This window comes from Trachurus trachurus (assembly GCF_905171665.1).
Source record: "Trachurus trachurus genome assembly, chromosome: 23".
NCBI classification, from domain to species: domain Eukaryota; kingdom Metazoa; phylum Chordata; class Actinopteri; order Carangiformes; family Carangidae; genus Trachurus; species Trachurus trachurus.
The window spans coordinates 21,487,991-21,505,098 of NC_139912.1; the positions used below are offsets into that span (position 1 = coordinate 21,487,991).

Sequence of the window (17,108 nt, forward strand, 5' to 3'; positions counted from 1 at the left end):
AATAACCGAAATATAAACAAAAACATATCAAGACCGTCGCGTAAACGCGCGCGCCGACCGCAGTGTTAAAATGACTTGAACTGAACCCCAGTACCTTCTGATCATGTGGCCCCACCTGTCGGCTGAGGCCCTAAACAACCGCATAGAGTGTTTATGCCAGGGGCCGGCCCTGGCTAATTAAATATGCACGTGCTGACCATATATAGTTGTATATAGGCGTTCCGGGGGTGGAGTAAGAGGTGTGTTCACGTGTGCACCATTCTTGAGTCCTGTGTGATTTATTGCGGAGAGTTGTGCGTACGCACAGTTTGATTGATCTGAAAAAGGTGTAAATATTTAGGGTGTACGCCATTTTCGTCTTTTCGCCGTACGCAAATATTTAGTAGCAGTTTTACACCCTCTTTGATAAATGAGGCCCCTGGTGTGTGACTTCTCAAATACACTCAGGGAGTCAGTGACCAGGCAGCAGCTGTCATGGCATATATCTGATAATGCATAAATTCTATCTAGACAGCATGGAAATGTTGGTGATTTGTTTTTGACGATAAGTGTTTTACTTCACAAGAGAAAATCTGATGTTTAAAAATACCACTCTTACATTGACTGCAGTTGTTCCCATGAGAGCAGAATTCAAAATGTTCTAGAAAATTCAGTTTTTGAGATAAAATTCTGATATTTGCCAAACTTCATCAACCATGACTCCGAAATATTGTCAATTTTTTTCAGGAAGATTGAAAATGTATTTAGCAGGAATTGGATGGTATATGTTTACAGTAGTGTTTACAGTCATACGTTTTCATGCACTGTAGGCTCAATTTTTGATAAATCAAAAATCCGAGAAACAAGTTTTGTTGAGGACAGTCTGGAGATGCTCTCTAGCAAGTTTGGTGTCAATTGAGCAACAATTGTAGGAGGGGATAGGTTTTATAAGTTTTAGAGTTATTGAAAAAAACTGATGGACTTCATAATTTGTAGTGAGTTTAAGTGAACTAAAGTTTCAACAGTATTGGGGCGACATTTAGGTGAAAGTTGCAAAACTGTAGCATGTATGGTTGTTTTGGTAGGAATTTTTAAAGTTTTTAAATTTAAACGCTTATTGTGCACATGTCCTTGGAGTTGAGTAAATCTGGCATGGGGTTGGACATTTTTGTGAAGTTTGGTGAGTTTTCATCCATGGGAAGTATGATTTCCCTAGGAATACAATAGGGTCCGGGCTAATTAGTTAAGGTGATGCAGCTCAACATAACTCAAAATTTGATGTTCATGGATGAAAGATGAAATTCAGCCTGTGGGATATAAATGAAACTTAGTTGAGTTATTATCTCTAAGTTTATTGCTAAAAAATAATAAAATAAAATGTTCCTAATGGAAACTTGCTTTGATATGTTGAATCACATATGGTTAGGGCATTAAATTCAGTTCTTATCCGTCGGTTGATGCAGCCATACATGTTTTTGTCCTAAATCTGGTCCATTGTGGCTTCCGCAGGAGCAGCTACTACAGTTCTAAGTTGTTCATTACAAATGGAGGACCGATCTTAGCCTGGATCACTTGTTTATTTACCTTGGTTAGTTTTAATACCGAGGAAACTAACACCTCTCTTACACAATTCATAGAGTTGCTTTTTTCATGAAAGTAAATGTGTGATTCATTAACAAACTGTGACAAAGTCCAGTCTTCGCATATGTTTTTCATTTAGTGTTATTACAGATTAAAATACCTTTAAATGACATATATAGTGATTTTCTTTTCTTTCTTTTTTTATGACACACACAAAGTAGGCCAAAGAATAAAGCTGTTCTCATGCAAAGACCTTGTAACTGATGTAGGTAAATACACTGTTAATGATTATTTTCATGTGGACACAAAAGACATGACATGCTGAACCTTGTGAACTCAACTCACACATGCAGTTGGAGTCAGTCTGTGATCAACTTGTTTCTAAAGTTTTACTACCTCTACAGCAGGTATAAATCACTGCAGATTTCCTCGTGAATCCTGAGGCGGCGGTTTGACAGGATGGACCTACCTGTGTGGCTGTGGCTGGACAGCCACAGTCTGATCGTCTTCACTCTGGTCTTCTTGGTGATAGCAGACTATCTAAGAAACCGTCGGCCCAGCAACTTTCCTCCAGGACCAACAGCTTTTCCTTTGGTGGGAAACTTGTTCTCCGTGGATTTAAGCAATGCCCACACAGAGCTGACTAAGGTAGGATTCAGATTATGCATACATTTATCTAAAGATTGGATGTCAGTAGCTAAATACTTCGTCACACCACTGTTTGAAAATGCACTATACTTGGTTAAATAAAAGTACCCATACAATCATTTAAAATCACTAAAAAACACACTGTGAAGGCATTGACAAAAACACACAGAACACAAGTAAAAACCAAAGCAGTCAAAAGTGCACACATTAAAACAACAATGAAATGACAAACATCAGTGCAAAAACAATAACCTGTAATATCATAATAATGCCTCTTCAAGTCCAAACTAAGGTCTCTACACATTTTCAAAAAATAGAAAATCTTAGTACAATAATAATTAAAAAAAAACAAATGCTGGTTTAATCATTAACAGTGCTGCATAAATTGGAAAGTAAAGTACGGCAAGATTTTACTTGAATAAATGTTCTTGTACCACTATGACAAAAAATAACTGTTGGGCTACTGTTGATACCTCACCTACTGCTACTGCCCTCTGTAAAAGTGCAAGTGACCACTTGCAAATTTCCCACAAAGACCAGTACAACCAATGCTAGAGTCATTTAATATTTTGGTATGATATGATGTATTCATAATATGTAATTAAAATGCCCATGTAACACCTATACTGTATCAGTAAACTCAATTTACAGGTTTACACACGAGTGACAAACCTAATCACTCACAGTGTTGTCTGATAAAACTGACATAATCAGTGAAATTTTCAGTGCAGGATTTTTAAATGTCATGATGAGTATTTTATACTGTTCTTCTGTCTGTTGTGTAAAATTTTAATAATTTTAATAATCTGAATAATAATTAATAATATGAAAGAGATATCAGTCCACATTCCATCAAAGTTCATTTGGTTTTGTGAAGAATTCCAAGCTTTCACTTCTGTCTCGTCAAACCTTAATTGCCACCTTGTCACAGTAAAAAAAAAGTTCACTTACAGTTACATGGAAAGTTGCATGTATGTTTTTTCTCATCTCACTTGTGTTGTTCTTGTGGCAGTTAACAGAGGAGTATGGAGATGTGTTCAGCCTTAAAATTGGCCGCTCGTGGACAGTGGTGTTGAATGGCCTGAACGCACTGCAGGAAGGTCTACTCACCAAAGGAGACGTCCTGGTTGACCGCCCAATACTTCCACTCCATATTGATGCGCTCCCTGACTTGGGTATAGATTTATTTCCAGCCGTGTAGATTAAATATAATATACTCCCATCAGGGCTACAGCAGAGCAGCTTATAATATGGTCAAATACTGTAAAAGGGTGTGTAATCTGAATAGATACTAATATACTTTTTTGTTTTTTGAATTATGTGTAAGCATTGCTAATGACCAAGGGTTTTCAACTCTGTGAAGTTATACATCACAGCCTGAGTCTAAATTACATTTTCTCATCAGGTATTATTTTTACTAATGGACACAAGTGGAAACAGCAAAGGCGATTTGCCCTCTTCACCCTCAAATACTTTGGAGTTGGCAAGAAATCCCTGGAATCTTCTATACTGGATGAATTTATTTTCTTGACCAAAGAAATTGCAAAGCATAAGGGTAGGAATGGAAATCCCCAGATTCTGAGATGCAGTAAAAATAAAATTCCAATTTTTTGAGTTTGATATATTTCACATGTGATCTCTTACCCAGGCAAACCCTTCAATCCACACTTCATCATCCACAAAGCTGTTTCCAACATCATCAGTTCCCTGGTGTTTGGTCATCGCTTTGAGTACAGTGATGAGAGATTTCTGAAAATGTTGAACTTGCTTGACAAAGGGACCAAAATTGAAGGCACCATTTGGGCACAGGTACAGCATCAAAGCATTTTGATTTTTACTTTTGGCTGATCCAGTGATACAGTTTTGCTTCTAGAAATTAATTTTTACAAGTGATCTTACATTTAGTCTTCTTGTTGATCTTGACAGCTGTACAACGCATTTCCTGTGCTGATGAGGCGTGTACCAGGCCCACACCGCACTATGCAAAAATCGTACTGTGAAGTAATAGAGATGATAAGAACAGAAATCGATCAGCACAAGAAAGACTGGGACCCCTCTGAGCCCAGAGACTACATCGACTGTTACCTGAATGAGATTCAGAGGGTGAGTGGAAAAATCAGAAGCAATACAAAAAAGGCACACTGTGGCTACTTTTACATGTAGATTCAAACATTAGCAAGTGACCAATCTACTTGTTGGAAACATTTCCCATTAGATGAAGAAGATCAACAATATGGAGGCTGGTTTTGATGAAGAAAACTTGGCAATGTGTTCTTTTGACCTGTTTGGCGCTGGTACTGAGACCACATCCACCACCCTGCTCTGGGCTATCCTCTACATGGCAAAGTATCCCGAGATTCAGGGTAAGACAAGGAAGGAATTTGTGCCCAACTGACTAGCTCTTACTAGTACTCCTTTCCCACTGGCCAAAAAAACTGTTAAAACCCGCTAACAATTGGCTTTTGGTGGCAGTGGGAAAGGCGCACCGAGCCGCGTCGACCCGCGTCAAACGACTCGGCAAGCGACCCGGGTTAAAATCGCCTTCAATCGGCTCGGCTCCGATCGGCTTGCAGTGGGAACGCCAGACCCGTGTCAAACCCGCTAATTTACGTGATGACGCTGGGCGTTACGTGACGCCCATAGACTGTAAAAAGAATGGACGTAGCGTCCGTGACGTCACCCATTGGTTTTGGGTAGTCGTTTTTGTGACTCAAATATGGCGGCCTGGACAGCGCCATGTTGGATTGGCCGGCCGAGAACCCGCCCACTGGCCTCGAAGCAGCTGTCCACGGAGCTGCTCGGACCTGTCACTCAACGTTTCCGCGCCCTTATTGGCCAGAGTTTTAACCTAATAACAGTAAAACGGTAGAGTTAAAAAAAATTCACCCCCCTCAGAGTGTGTGCGGGGGTAGAAACTATCGATTGAGAAAAAAAAACGTTCTGACACCAGGCTTTTAACATGTTTACTGAGGATGTAAAATCGGCGATTTTAACATGGGGGTCTATGGGGAATGCTCCCTTCTGACACCAGCCCCCAGAGGAAGTCGAGGGGATTGCAGTTTTTTGAACGCGGAAGTGAGCTTCACTTCTCAGACCCACAACTGCCCCCTTGGTGACGCCACGTCATCGCGCCGGTCGTGTCTCATATCACATACCAAAACAAAGCGCTGGTCTCATTCGAGACTGGGATCGAAAGATCAAACAACACTGACCAAAAACGATTGAAAAAAATTGTTTAAAGGTTGGGTCTGGAGTTTTGTGCCCAGAAATAAACATTAGACTTGTACAAATGAAATCCGTCTTAAAGGGATAGTTCACCCAAAATTGAAATTGCACTCATTATCTACTCACCCTCATGTGGACTAAGGGCTGGGAGAAGTTTCAGAGTTATCTGTGGCTTCTCTGTGTTACAGGAGGTCTCGGCGTAGCAGTGCATGTCCATATAACGGTTGCAAATGGATACCAACTGTCTTCGTAACAAAAAGACACACCAAAAAACATCCAAATACCTCCATGCTGCTCGTATGTAATGTCCGTCTTGTATTGAAGCCCTGAAATGTGAAATTGTCCCCAAAAAAATTAAATAAGTCTATATTTCAAGCTTGTTTGTAGCAGAAGCTCCTCTTCCCGGTTCGTCAAATTTGGACGAAGCAGGGTCTGTCCTCTTCCCAGTAGACTTATAGACTTATTTAATTTTTTTCAGGACAATTTCGCATTTCGGGGCTTCAATACAACACAACGACAGACATTACATACGAGCAGCATGGAGGTATTTGGATGTTTTTTGGTGTCCCTTTTTGTTACGAAGACAGTTGGTATCCATTTGCAACCATTATATGGACATGCACTGCTACGCCGAGATGAGAGCGGGGCGACTGGTTAATGCTCTGTCTGATCCCCCAGCGGGGGGGCAGACTCGGCTCATTTTGGTCAATGGGAAAGGATCTAAATGCCAATTGTTAGCGGGTCGACCCGCGTTTAAATTACCCGTGTCGACCCGCTAATTTTAGTGGGAAAACGGCTTAGGTCTACTCTCTGTAAGCGACTAATTTATTGTTCCATTCACCTGCTGTTGTATTTCTTAGAAAAGGTCCAGGCTGAGATAGACAGAGTGATTGGACAGTCCAGGCAGCCATCGATGGAGGACCGTGCTAATCTGTCCTACACCAACGCCGTCATCCACGAGGTCCAGAGGATAAGCAACATAGTCCCTCTAAGCATGCCTCATATTGTCACCAGAGACGTACAACTGGGTGGCTACACAATCCCAAAGGTCAGTTTACCATTTATGTTTTGTCTTGTTTCGTCACAGTTACACTTGCTTCTCATAAACTAAGGTATCCAATTTCGCAGGGTGTTACGATAATTCCGAATTTGACCTCGGTGCTGTACGACAAGAAGGAATGGCAGACGCCCAACACCTTGAATCCAGGACACTTTTTGAGTGAAGAGGGCAAGTTTGTGAAGAAAGCTGCTTTCCTGCCTTTCTCTGCTGGCAAGTATTACAGTTGTAACAATTGATTGACTTTATTTTCCCTTCCTCAAAAGAGAACATAATAGTTTTTTTTTTTTTGGGATCATCCCTATGTTCCCCGCTGTGTCCGGACTGGGGAACATACACTGTAGAGCCCTTTTTTCCCCCAAAAAGGACCCGGAACATGCAATTTTTGTACCCATACCCAGAAGTGGAGTTGTGAGTGACTTGGCATATTTGGGCCTATTTTTGAGAAGTTGTTTTGTGACTTTGAGTGAGAAGTGTAATTGTCCCATTGGTTGGGTTTAGGCAATGAAGAAAGGAGTTGGTTAAGTTTAGTAAAAATACTAAGTATAGAGGCTAGACACGCCAGATAGATAGGCCTAGAGAGAGTCCAGATAAGAGAGTCCAGCAACAGTGGGGAACATAGGACCCTTTTTTTTAGAAAGAGGGTCCTATGTTCCCCAGTATGTATTGCGACTGGAGAACATAGGACCCTTTTTGGGAAAATGGGGAACATGGGACCCTTTTTCAAAAAGAGGGTCGGGGAACATAGGACCCGGGGAACATACTGTAGGTACACTCCCGTTTTTTTTTTTTTTTTTTCCAAAGTAACCAGGTGAACATTGGGTAGAATTGGTTTCACAAATACTCTTTAAACCCTAAGGTACTTGAAATAGCAGTAGGCCATGTCTTGTACTTGAAGCTAATTTCAACCATAATATAGAATTACATTTTCAAGGATACTCAATTTTGCATTGACAGTTTATCTTTTCTAATCCACATTTTTTACTTCCCTGCACACAGCCACAAGGCAACTAGACTGCAAAAAGTTGAGATATACACTGTATTTTGTTGTGTTATATTAGCTAATGTACTGTAGCCTTCCACTATTAGCAGTAATGACATGATACCAACTTTTCTCAGGTAAATTGTCATAATGTATTTTTTGCTCCAGGCAAGCGGGTGTGTCTTGGGGAGAATCTGGCCAGGATGGAGCTTTTCCTCATCTATACGTCCTTAATGCAGCACTTCACCTTCTCCATGCCGGCCGGGGTGGAACCTGTGCTACAGCCCAATGTCAGCGTTGTTTTGTCACCCCAGGAATATGACATCTGTGCCACACTACGCAAATAGTGATACTCCCCCTTCAAGATGAAGACATTAGACCAGAGCTGCCAAAGTGAATCTGGCATGGGACTGGACCTTTGTGCAAAGTTTGGTGATTTTTCAGCCATGGGAAGTATGACTTCCTCGGAAGAAGAAGAAGAAGAAGAAAGAAGAATTCCTAGGAATACCATAGGGAAGCTGCCCGGATCCTATTACAAATTACATTACAAATCGAGCATTGTTTGAATATACCTGGGTATTGTTGCTAAACGTATATAGTGCTTATTATGAAGACTTCATTTGCAAAAGCAGATAACTCCTTTGTTAAAAAATTCTAGAATCTTCATTTTGTATTTTTTATTTACATAAGGTGATATCAGTCAAACCAAAGTTGAGTGACTTTGAGATGTAACAAAACAGACATAGTATCTCAAAAAATTAAGTTTTATTGAAAACAATGCTATGCAAAGAATAATTACAAAGCCTCAGCTCATTTTTTTTCAAAATGGCACTTATCTGCTTTTGCAAATGAACTGTACAATGATATAAGCAAATCACACACAATGGTCTGTTAGACGACCACAGATACAAAAAAAAAGTGGCAAAAAGTCTGTTGAGTTTATGTTACAATAAGATAATGAGATTTCAATGGATGTTTGTGTTCAGAGTGACCATAGTCGTCTACTGTGACACAGTCAGCCAAATTCAGGACATAAAAACTCAATGTGTGAGTTTCATGACTCACCTGAGCTCCTCTGTTGACACAGACACAGACAGTAGTTAATGTTTGACAAACTGAAGTGCGCACATGCACACACAATGGAATAGAAAGGCTTAAAAGCTACATTAGAGCTGCTTGGAGAGGATAAATTATGATTATTTTAATAAAACAATTGCTGATACTGTTAATTACCATACTTCACTTCATTCTGTACACCCCCCTAGTACTGGAAAGGACCCTTTATCCTTTTTCCCTTCAGAACTGGTGTCATTTTTCATGGCACAGATCCAATGAGGCGCTGAAAACGTTCTTAAGAGGTTCTGGTCCATATCAACATGACAGCATCACACAGCTGTAGCAGATGTGTCGGCTGCGCATCTCCTACCACATCCCACAGAACAAAGCTCAGTTGGACTGAGGTCTGCTAACTGTGGAGGCCATGAAGTCATTGAAATGTTCAAGAAACCAGTTTGAGAGGATTTGAGCTCAGTGATATGGAGCGTTATCCTGGAGGGGAGAGGTACACTGTGGTTATGAAGGGATGCACAGGGTCGGACTCGGCATTAACACTCAGGTCGGCTGCGGTATTTAAAGGGATAGTTCAACATTTTGGCGAATTGGCCCATTGCCATAGTTGTAAGAGTACGTTTGTTACCTTTAATTGTCGGTGCAAGCTATTTTTAGAATGGCGGAGCAGAGCCGCAAGCTCAGTTGCTCAGAGCTACGCTACGGAGGCTAATGGGATTTCTTGGTTTCCCTCATCAAACTCATGAAATACACAATCCAACAACTCCAAAATGCTCTGGTGGACAAGTTGTGACCTGCACACCACACTATGAGATAATAACAGAACGTTACGAGACAGAGTTATTTTCGAGGTAAATTAATGCAAAACCACTTATACACGTTTTTCTGCAAGCAGTCTCTGCATTTGCCTCGAGAACAACTCCGTCTCATTACGTTCCAACTTGTCCACGAGAGCATTTTGGAGTTGTTGGATTGTGTATTTGATGAGGGAAACCAAGAAATCCCATTAGTCTCTGAGCAGCTTGCGGCTCTGCTCCGCCATTCTAAAAATGGCTTGCACTGACAATTAAAGGTAACGAACCTACTCCTAAGACTATAGGGATTTGCCAAAATGTTGAACTATCCCTTTAAATTATGCTCCATTGGTGCTAAGGAGCCTAAAGTGTGGCAGGAGCATGTCCTCACACCATCACACCACCACCACCAGCAGCCTGAACCACTGAAACAGGGCAGGACAGATCCATAATTTTCATGTTGTTTCCACCACATTCTGATCCAACCAGCCGAACGGTCCCAGCAGAAAATCGAAATCCATCGGACCAGGAAAGGTTTTTCTTCAGTTTCCTGTTGTTCTTCTTCTGCTGCTGTAGCTCATCTGCATCAAGGTTCAATGTTATGTGTTCAGAGATGCTCCTCTGCAGACCAGCTGATCAGTTGCTACAGTACCATGTGACTGGTCTATTGGGGATTTGTGCTTATAAACTTTACAAAGTGGCATATGAGTGTGTGTTTAATTTTGAATCATCATGGTGGTTTGCAGACAGGGCTGCACAGAACACACACTCACTCACACACAGATAAACAGAAAAATGGATATTTACATCTGTCTGTCAGCTGTGTGAGAACAAATACTGAACAGGTTGAGCTAATTGTTATGGCCTTGCAATAATATCCATTTATCAGGCAGTAGGCTACCTAATAGTTTTTTCACAATTGCTAAATCAAATTTCTTGAAACCATCCACGATTTTCTCAAAACTGTAAACACAAAACCCAACTGTCTGACATATACATACGTGTGTGTAGGTGTGTGTGTGTGTGTGTGTGTGTGTGTGTGTGTGTGTGTGCCTCAGTACAAGTCCATTTGTCAAACATTAACTACTGTCTGTGTCTTATCACAATGGAGGAGAACAGGTGAGTCAATGAAAGTCAAACACACACACAGTTACACTGAGAAGGAGCCACTCCCTCCTTGTAATAGTTGTTGGTGAGCTGCACCACTGGAGCAGCTGGGGGCGTCACTGCTTTGCACAAGGGCACCTCCACTGTAGATGAGGGAGGCCAGAGGATGATTCATTCACCTCACCCCCTCCCACATTTCCCAGACAGATGTTTCCCACTGTTGTGATGCGAGGGAGGATTTGGATCTTATGGCAACTAACATGCTGTCATATGAATAAAAGTGTCCGTATTGTAACCACAGAGGTGATTAATGGGACATATGATAAGAGAGACAGGCATTCTATGGGACTTTATGAATGGTTGTAAATGTGTTTAATGGTGTGGATTATCATATCTCAGTGGTGTGAATGGTGTGAATGCTGATAGGGTTAGGTCACTGTGCAGCGCTCTGCATCTTTATATGGACAAAAACATTCTGAGGTACAAAGATTATATTGAGTCTGTTTATTTTAGTAGATGCAGTCTGCTCTGTAGTTAAAGGAATAGTTCAACATTTTGGCAAATTAGCCCATTGCCATAATCCCTATAGGACTATAGTTTTAGGAGTAGGTTTGTTACCTTTAATTGTCGGTGCAAGCTGCTCAGAGCTACGCTACGGAGGCTAATGGAATTTCATAGTTTCCCTCATCAAACTCATGAAATACACAATCCAATAACTCCAAAACACGCCCACCGAGCACCCAAATAATAAAAAAATGGGTTACAAGGGACATGAAAATCTGCCTAGTCCAAAAGAAAGCAGCATTCCTGCAAGGGGACACACTCAGAGTGAGGGAGTTGGGGAAAGAGTTCAGAAGGATGGCTAGGCTTTCAAAAATCAACTACAAGAACAAGGTGGAGCAAAAATTAACATCTGGCAATGCAAGGGAAGCGAGGCACGGTCTAAATATTATGATGGACAGAGTTGCCAAACCCGTAGTGGCCAGCTGTCTGGACCCCGCCCCCTTTGCAGAACAGGTTCAACAACAACAGCACTCCATCCAACTTTGACTTTGACTGCTCAACCACCATCTCCCCCCGCCCAGCCATCACCATCACCGAGCAGCAGGTAACCTCCATCCTTCACCGGGTCAAACCACATAAGGCCTCTGGCCCTGACAAGCTCAGAGGCAGGGTACTTAAGGACTGCTCTGCTCAGCTAGGTGGAGTGGTCACAAGACTGTTTCAGTGCCTTTTGGATTCGGGAAACGTCCCCAATAATTGGAAGGAATCCACCATAATTCCCATCCCCAAAAAGACACCAGCTAAGGAGCTGAAAGACACAGACCAGTGGCCCTGACCTCGTGCTGTGCAAGTGCATGGAGAGAGTCCTGTGTGACCTCCTGGAACAAAATGATGTCACACAAAATGGATCCTTTTCAGTTTGCCTACAGGGCAAAAAGGGGGGTCGAGGACGCAAGTCTCACATTGCTGAATACCGTCACTAAACATCGACTCTCCACATCCTCACAACAGGATCTTATTTATGGACTTTTCCTCCGCTTTTAACACTGTGAACATAGACCCTGCTGCATGCTCTTTTAGACCTCCAAGTTCATCCCACACTGGTTTTATGGATCAGGATTTTTTTTAATGACAGGCCACAACAGGTGCTTTTTAATGGTTTTAAATTAAAGACGCTGATTTTAAACACAGGTGTTCCCCAGAGTTGTGTTTTATCTCCCGTTCTCTTCTGTGTGTACACAAACAACATCACCTGTAACAGCGAGGGAATGAGCTTTTTTAAATATGCGGATGACATGGCCCTGGTGGCTCACCTGGCTGACACCACTGCTCTGGACCGGTATCAGCAGGCTGTTGAAGACCTGGCACAGACTTTTAACCAGCTCTGTCTTGAGCTAAATGTCCAGAAAACCAAAGAGATGTGCTGTGGGGGCAGAAGGGAGTCAGCAACCGCTCTTTTTAAACCACTCAGCATCCAGGGTCAGCCTGTGGAGCAGGTTGAGTCTTTTAAATACCTTGGAACTGACCTGGACAACTGCATACCACTTCAATGTCAGCATGTTTTAACTCTGGTTTACCAATCCCTCATTGAATCCATACTCACCTTCAACACCTCTTCCTGGTACAGCCTAACACAAGACCAAACTTTCCTGCACAGTTAACCAGGCCAGCAAAATCATTGGAGCACCACAAACCCCCCCCTCAGAACTGTACAGCCGGTCTGTGATCAGGAAGGCCAGGAAGACCTTTCTCACCCCCTCCACCACTGCTTCCAGCTGCTGCCATCAGGCAAACGTCATAAGGTTCCACTGGCCAAGAAAAACATCTACAAAAAATCCTTCATCCCCTCTTCAATAACCACCCTGAACAATCAAAAATGAACACTCTGCTGCTTTTAGCATGATTCCACTACATTTTTGATTTTAATGTTTGTGTGTTTTTATACGAGCCTGTCAAAGACGAATTTCTGTCACTCGTGACAGACAATAAAGTGTATCTATCTATCTATATATCTAAGTCCAAGAGTTCATCATGTCAAGTTCCATCAGGTTTTAATTTGTAGGAATTGAATCTGTTTCTAGTTTAAAAACACAACACAGGGTCAGCAGAACTAAAGACGATCTGAAGGCAGTCGTTACCTTGTGTCAACAAAGGGCATGGACTCCCGAGGGACAGAATTCAAACTGATGGCAGTTAAAGGTGTCAGCAGGACTGTTAATGTAATGTAATGGAAATAACACAGTGTCTTATCACAACAGAGGAGCTCAGGTGAGTCAATGAAAGTCGCACACACCGAGTTTATTTGTCCTGAATTTGCCTGACTGTGTAACAGTAGACGACTGTGGACACTCTGAACACACATGTCCATTGAAATCTCATTATCTCATTGTAACTGAAACTCAAGAGACTTTGTGCCACATTTTTTATCTTTGGTTGTTTAACAGACTCATGACCATTGTGTGTGATTTGCTTATATCACTAACTGCCGTTCTCTAGACCAACGTCTACACATATACGGTAATTAAACAATTTTCACTTTCAATCACACACACACACACACACACACACACACACACACACACACACACACACACACACACACACACACACACACACACACACACACACACACACACACACACACAGTGAGTTACTTCAGTGTGTGTGTGTGTGTGTGTGTGTGTGTGTGTGTGTGTGTGTGTGTGTGTGTGTGTGTGTGTGTGTGTGTGTTACTGTAACAAATTCTCTTTTTTGCTTCATGTGAATTATGTAGAGAATAAATAATGTTTAGGTCATGAACTGGCACAGCATCTGTTTTGGTTTTTTACCTGATATTTTAATGTCACCATGAAATCAGCTTTAATTTGTGAAGACAGTTTTTTCCCTTCTTTTCCATCTGAGAGGTATTTCCCTGACATTGCCTCATGTAAGACAATACATGACGTGATAAAACATTTGCATCAGTGCAGAACGTAATGCGGTTGCGCTGATAAACCACCATGAGGTGATTGGTGGCATGGAGGCCAGAAGTACAGGGTGAAAGGGTTTAAATACGTCAGCAGTGTGGCAGCAGGAGGGCAGTCGGTCACTGACGAAGATGGTCGATATGGCTCCTCTTCTCCTCCTGCTGTTGGTCGGTGAGTGTTCAACTACTGATGACTTTGTTTATTCCACTCTTCATGTAGATCAGTGGTTCCCAACATTTTTTGGCTTGTGACCCCATTTTGACATCACAAATTTCTGGCGACCCCGTGATCTGATCACGTACAGTCAAGTGATGGTGGCCTTCAATCAAGATGCCCCAGTTCAGATATTTTATACTACATTTAATTTTAAATCAATTTATATTCGAGAAAGTATAGAATACAGTTGTTTAAGATTGTGTGTGTGTTTAAAAAGAACAATAATTAGTTAAATATTTTCATCAGTATTTTTTCTGTATCAACTACTAGACATTTCAGGCGACCCCATTTGAATTCCAGGCGACCACACGTGGGGTCCCGAAACCAAGGTTGAAAAACACTGATGTAGATAATAAAAGTGATCTTTTTATGTTGGGTTGACTATTACTACCAATACAATCACATTCTCTTTGCTGGTGCTTCAGCCACGATCAAGCCTGCAGGGTGCTGCAGACGTCTGTATGGCACATCCTTGTTGTCCTAACAGCCACTGGTTGAACTCACACTCACCTGGTGGAGGTCTTTCTCTCTCAGGTGTCTCAGGTGGCACAGATCTGGATCTGCAGAAGAGAATCTTCGGAGGGCACACTTGTGAATCTAACGAGGCTCTCCACCACGTCAGGCTGTTTTCAACTAATGAAACTGGTCCAGTCAGACGTGGGTATCTCTGCGGTGGCTCTCTGATCAGTACTGAGTGGGTTCTGACCGCTGCTCACTGTTGGAAGTCAGCACCAGGATGGTGAGAAAGTCACGGTTTTACTGTAATGTGTCATTTCATGATTTTCTCCTTCAAGATTTTAACCTCTCCATTTACACACAGGAAAATGTACGCGTACTTGGGTACGCATCCTGATTTACCAACCAAAATACCACCAGAGGAAATAACCACAAACGAGATCTATTCACCCGACCACGACATCATGCTGGTGAAGCTGAAAAACCCAACCTCTTACCCCACAGTCAAACTTCCTAAATGTTTGCCATGTCTAAAATGTCTCCAGAAACCCCGCAAGTGAGTGAAGAATCATTCAATGTATTTGTTTTAAAGTTTGTGTCCACATTTTATAGACAGACTGTTACTGTTTATCTGGTAGAGTAGTTCCCCTCAGAGATGAGTTGTATGTCTGTATTTGATTTTAAAGCCTCTGACCACTGACAGTGAGTGGCAGTAACGTGTAATGTGCTGCTTTAACTTGATTGTTTTTTTATTTACAGAAAGGAAGAATTTCTGGTCTCAGGTTTTGGCTGTAATGCTATAGACCTCACCTTTAAATTTTGTGAGTAATAGATTTGTTTCTTTTTTTTGTAAGATTATAATTCATCTTTTCTCTTTACATGAGAATATTACTGAAGAGTTAATTTAAAAATGTTATCTGCAAAAGCAGATAACATTTTTAAAAAATTCTAGAATCTTCATTTTTTATTTAGGTACATAAGGTGATATCAGTCAAACCAAAGTTGAGTGACTTTGAGATGTAACAAAACAGACATATCTCAAAAAAGTTTTATTGAAAACAACACTATACAAAGAATAATTACAAAGCCTTAGCTCATTTTTTTCAAAATGGCACTTATCTGCTTTTGCAAATGAACTCTTCATATATATATTTTAAATATTTTGTCTTTTCCTTTTTCTAGTGTATAACAGTCTACCACAACAACTCCAGTGTGTCAACATGACTGCTGTTGACTGCGCACCTATCAGAGGCAACCTACTACAAGATTATCCATATGTACCAGATAACAACTGGCTCTGTGCTCATTCTCGAGGAAAAGACACCTGTAAAGTGAGTTGTCCTAGTTTCTAATCTGATGTTTCATGTCCTCAGAAACATTCCTCTCATGATCTGTGTATACCTCTGTGTCACAGGGCGACTCTGGCGGAGGAGCTGTGTACAAGGGCAAGATCTATGGTCTGGTCAGCGGTGGTCATTCTTCGTGCGCGTTTGAGGAGCCATGTTATTTTGTGAGAGTCTGTCCATACATCAAATGGATTCGATCTTTCATTAGACAGTAAATCGGATGCTGAACAGTCATAATAAATTTGCCATGTGACTTTGGCTCTTAGATGAACTTTGTGTGATTATTTATTTTTTCAATCTTTATCCAGGAAAAAGAAGAAGAAAAAAACTGTATTTATAATAATCATGAAGCCGGTTCTTTCTCGGTTCAGCAAATGTAAAAGTAACAGTTGTTATATAATCATACACATATCCCCCTTGCAGCGTTAACACCTTGAATGTAAGTTCCATTTATCCTGATGCAACCTACTGGCAATGCTTTTCCTCCGGTGTTCCATTCACTGAAACTTCATTTGACAGTTTGATGAAAGAAAGGGCAAAAGAAAAGGGTCAGTTGCAGCATTTACTCTCACATACATGCTTCTTGTTCATATCAACATAGAATAGTTATGGTGCTTACCGTATGGACCATTTGCTTCATGTCATCTTCACTCTCTCCTCCTGCATTTGCCTTCCCACTTGTTAGAACCATGTGTCTCATCCTCATGGACACTATTTCAGTAACTTCCTCAAATGTGTTATGCATATTTATAAGGAGGCAGTAATGATCTTATTGGATTTTGATGGGTAAAGGTCAAAGGTCAGAAGTCAAGTTCATTGTGACCTCCTTGCCAAACATGCTTTGGAGGAACCTCTTCAAATTTGGGTCAAATATTCACTTGGACTGAAGCATGAACTGATCCGACTTTGGTGTTCAAAGGTCAAAGGTCAAGATGAACTGAATGTGTGATATGAGTCTGGATAAAGGGGGATGTAACCTGAAAACAAGTCAAAAAAGTACTTAAAGGGACAGGGAGTTCAACATATTGGCAAATGTTCCTATTGCCAGAATCCCGAGAGTCATAGCAGTAGGTTCATTACCTTTAATTATCGGTGCATGTTGTTTTGAGATCAGCGGGGCAGAGACGCAAGCTGCTCAGCGAACACAATGGAGGTGAATGGTACAGGTCCCCTGTCCCT

The 17,108-nt window shown here is 41.4% G+C and overlaps 1 protein-coding gene across 1 annotated transcript; it reads left to right on the plus strand.

Annotated features, from left to right (window-relative positions):
• The first annotated feature begins 1,918 nt into the window (after positions 1-1,918).
• On the plus strand, positions 1,919-11,543 carry LOC311006707 (cytochrome P450 2J4-like). The gene is made up of 9 exons (XM_083999603.1): positions 1,919-2,208; positions 3,221-3,383; positions 3,614-3,763; positions 3,857-4,017; positions 4,135-4,311; positions 4,424-4,571; positions 6,294-6,481; positions 6,562-6,703; positions 7,641-11,543. The coding sequence occupies exons 1-9, from the start codon at positions 2,020-2,022 to the stop codon at positions 7,817-7,819; spliced, it is 1,497 nt and encodes a 498-aa protein (XP_083855729.1). The 5' UTR covers positions 1,919-2,019; the 3' UTR covers positions 7,820-11,543.
• The last annotated feature ends 5,565 nt before the right edge of the window (positions 11,544-17,108 follow it).

What these genes read in the sequence shown, in the direction of transcription:
- LOC311006707 (XM_083999603.1), top strand. Translation starts at nt 2,020, where the DNA reads ATGGACCTACCTGTGTGGCTGTGGCTGGACAGCCACAGTCTGATCGTC. An exon ending in TGATGCGCTCCCTGACTTGG is followed by an intron (nt 3,384 to 3,613) that starts GTATAGATTTAT and finishes TTTTCTCATCAG; the next exon opens with GTATTATTTTTACTAATGGA. An exon ending in TTTCCTGCCTTTCTCTGCTG is followed by an intron (nt 6,704 to 7,640) that starts GCAAGTATTACA and finishes TTTTTGCTCCAG; the next exon opens with GCAAGCGGGTGTGTCTTGGG.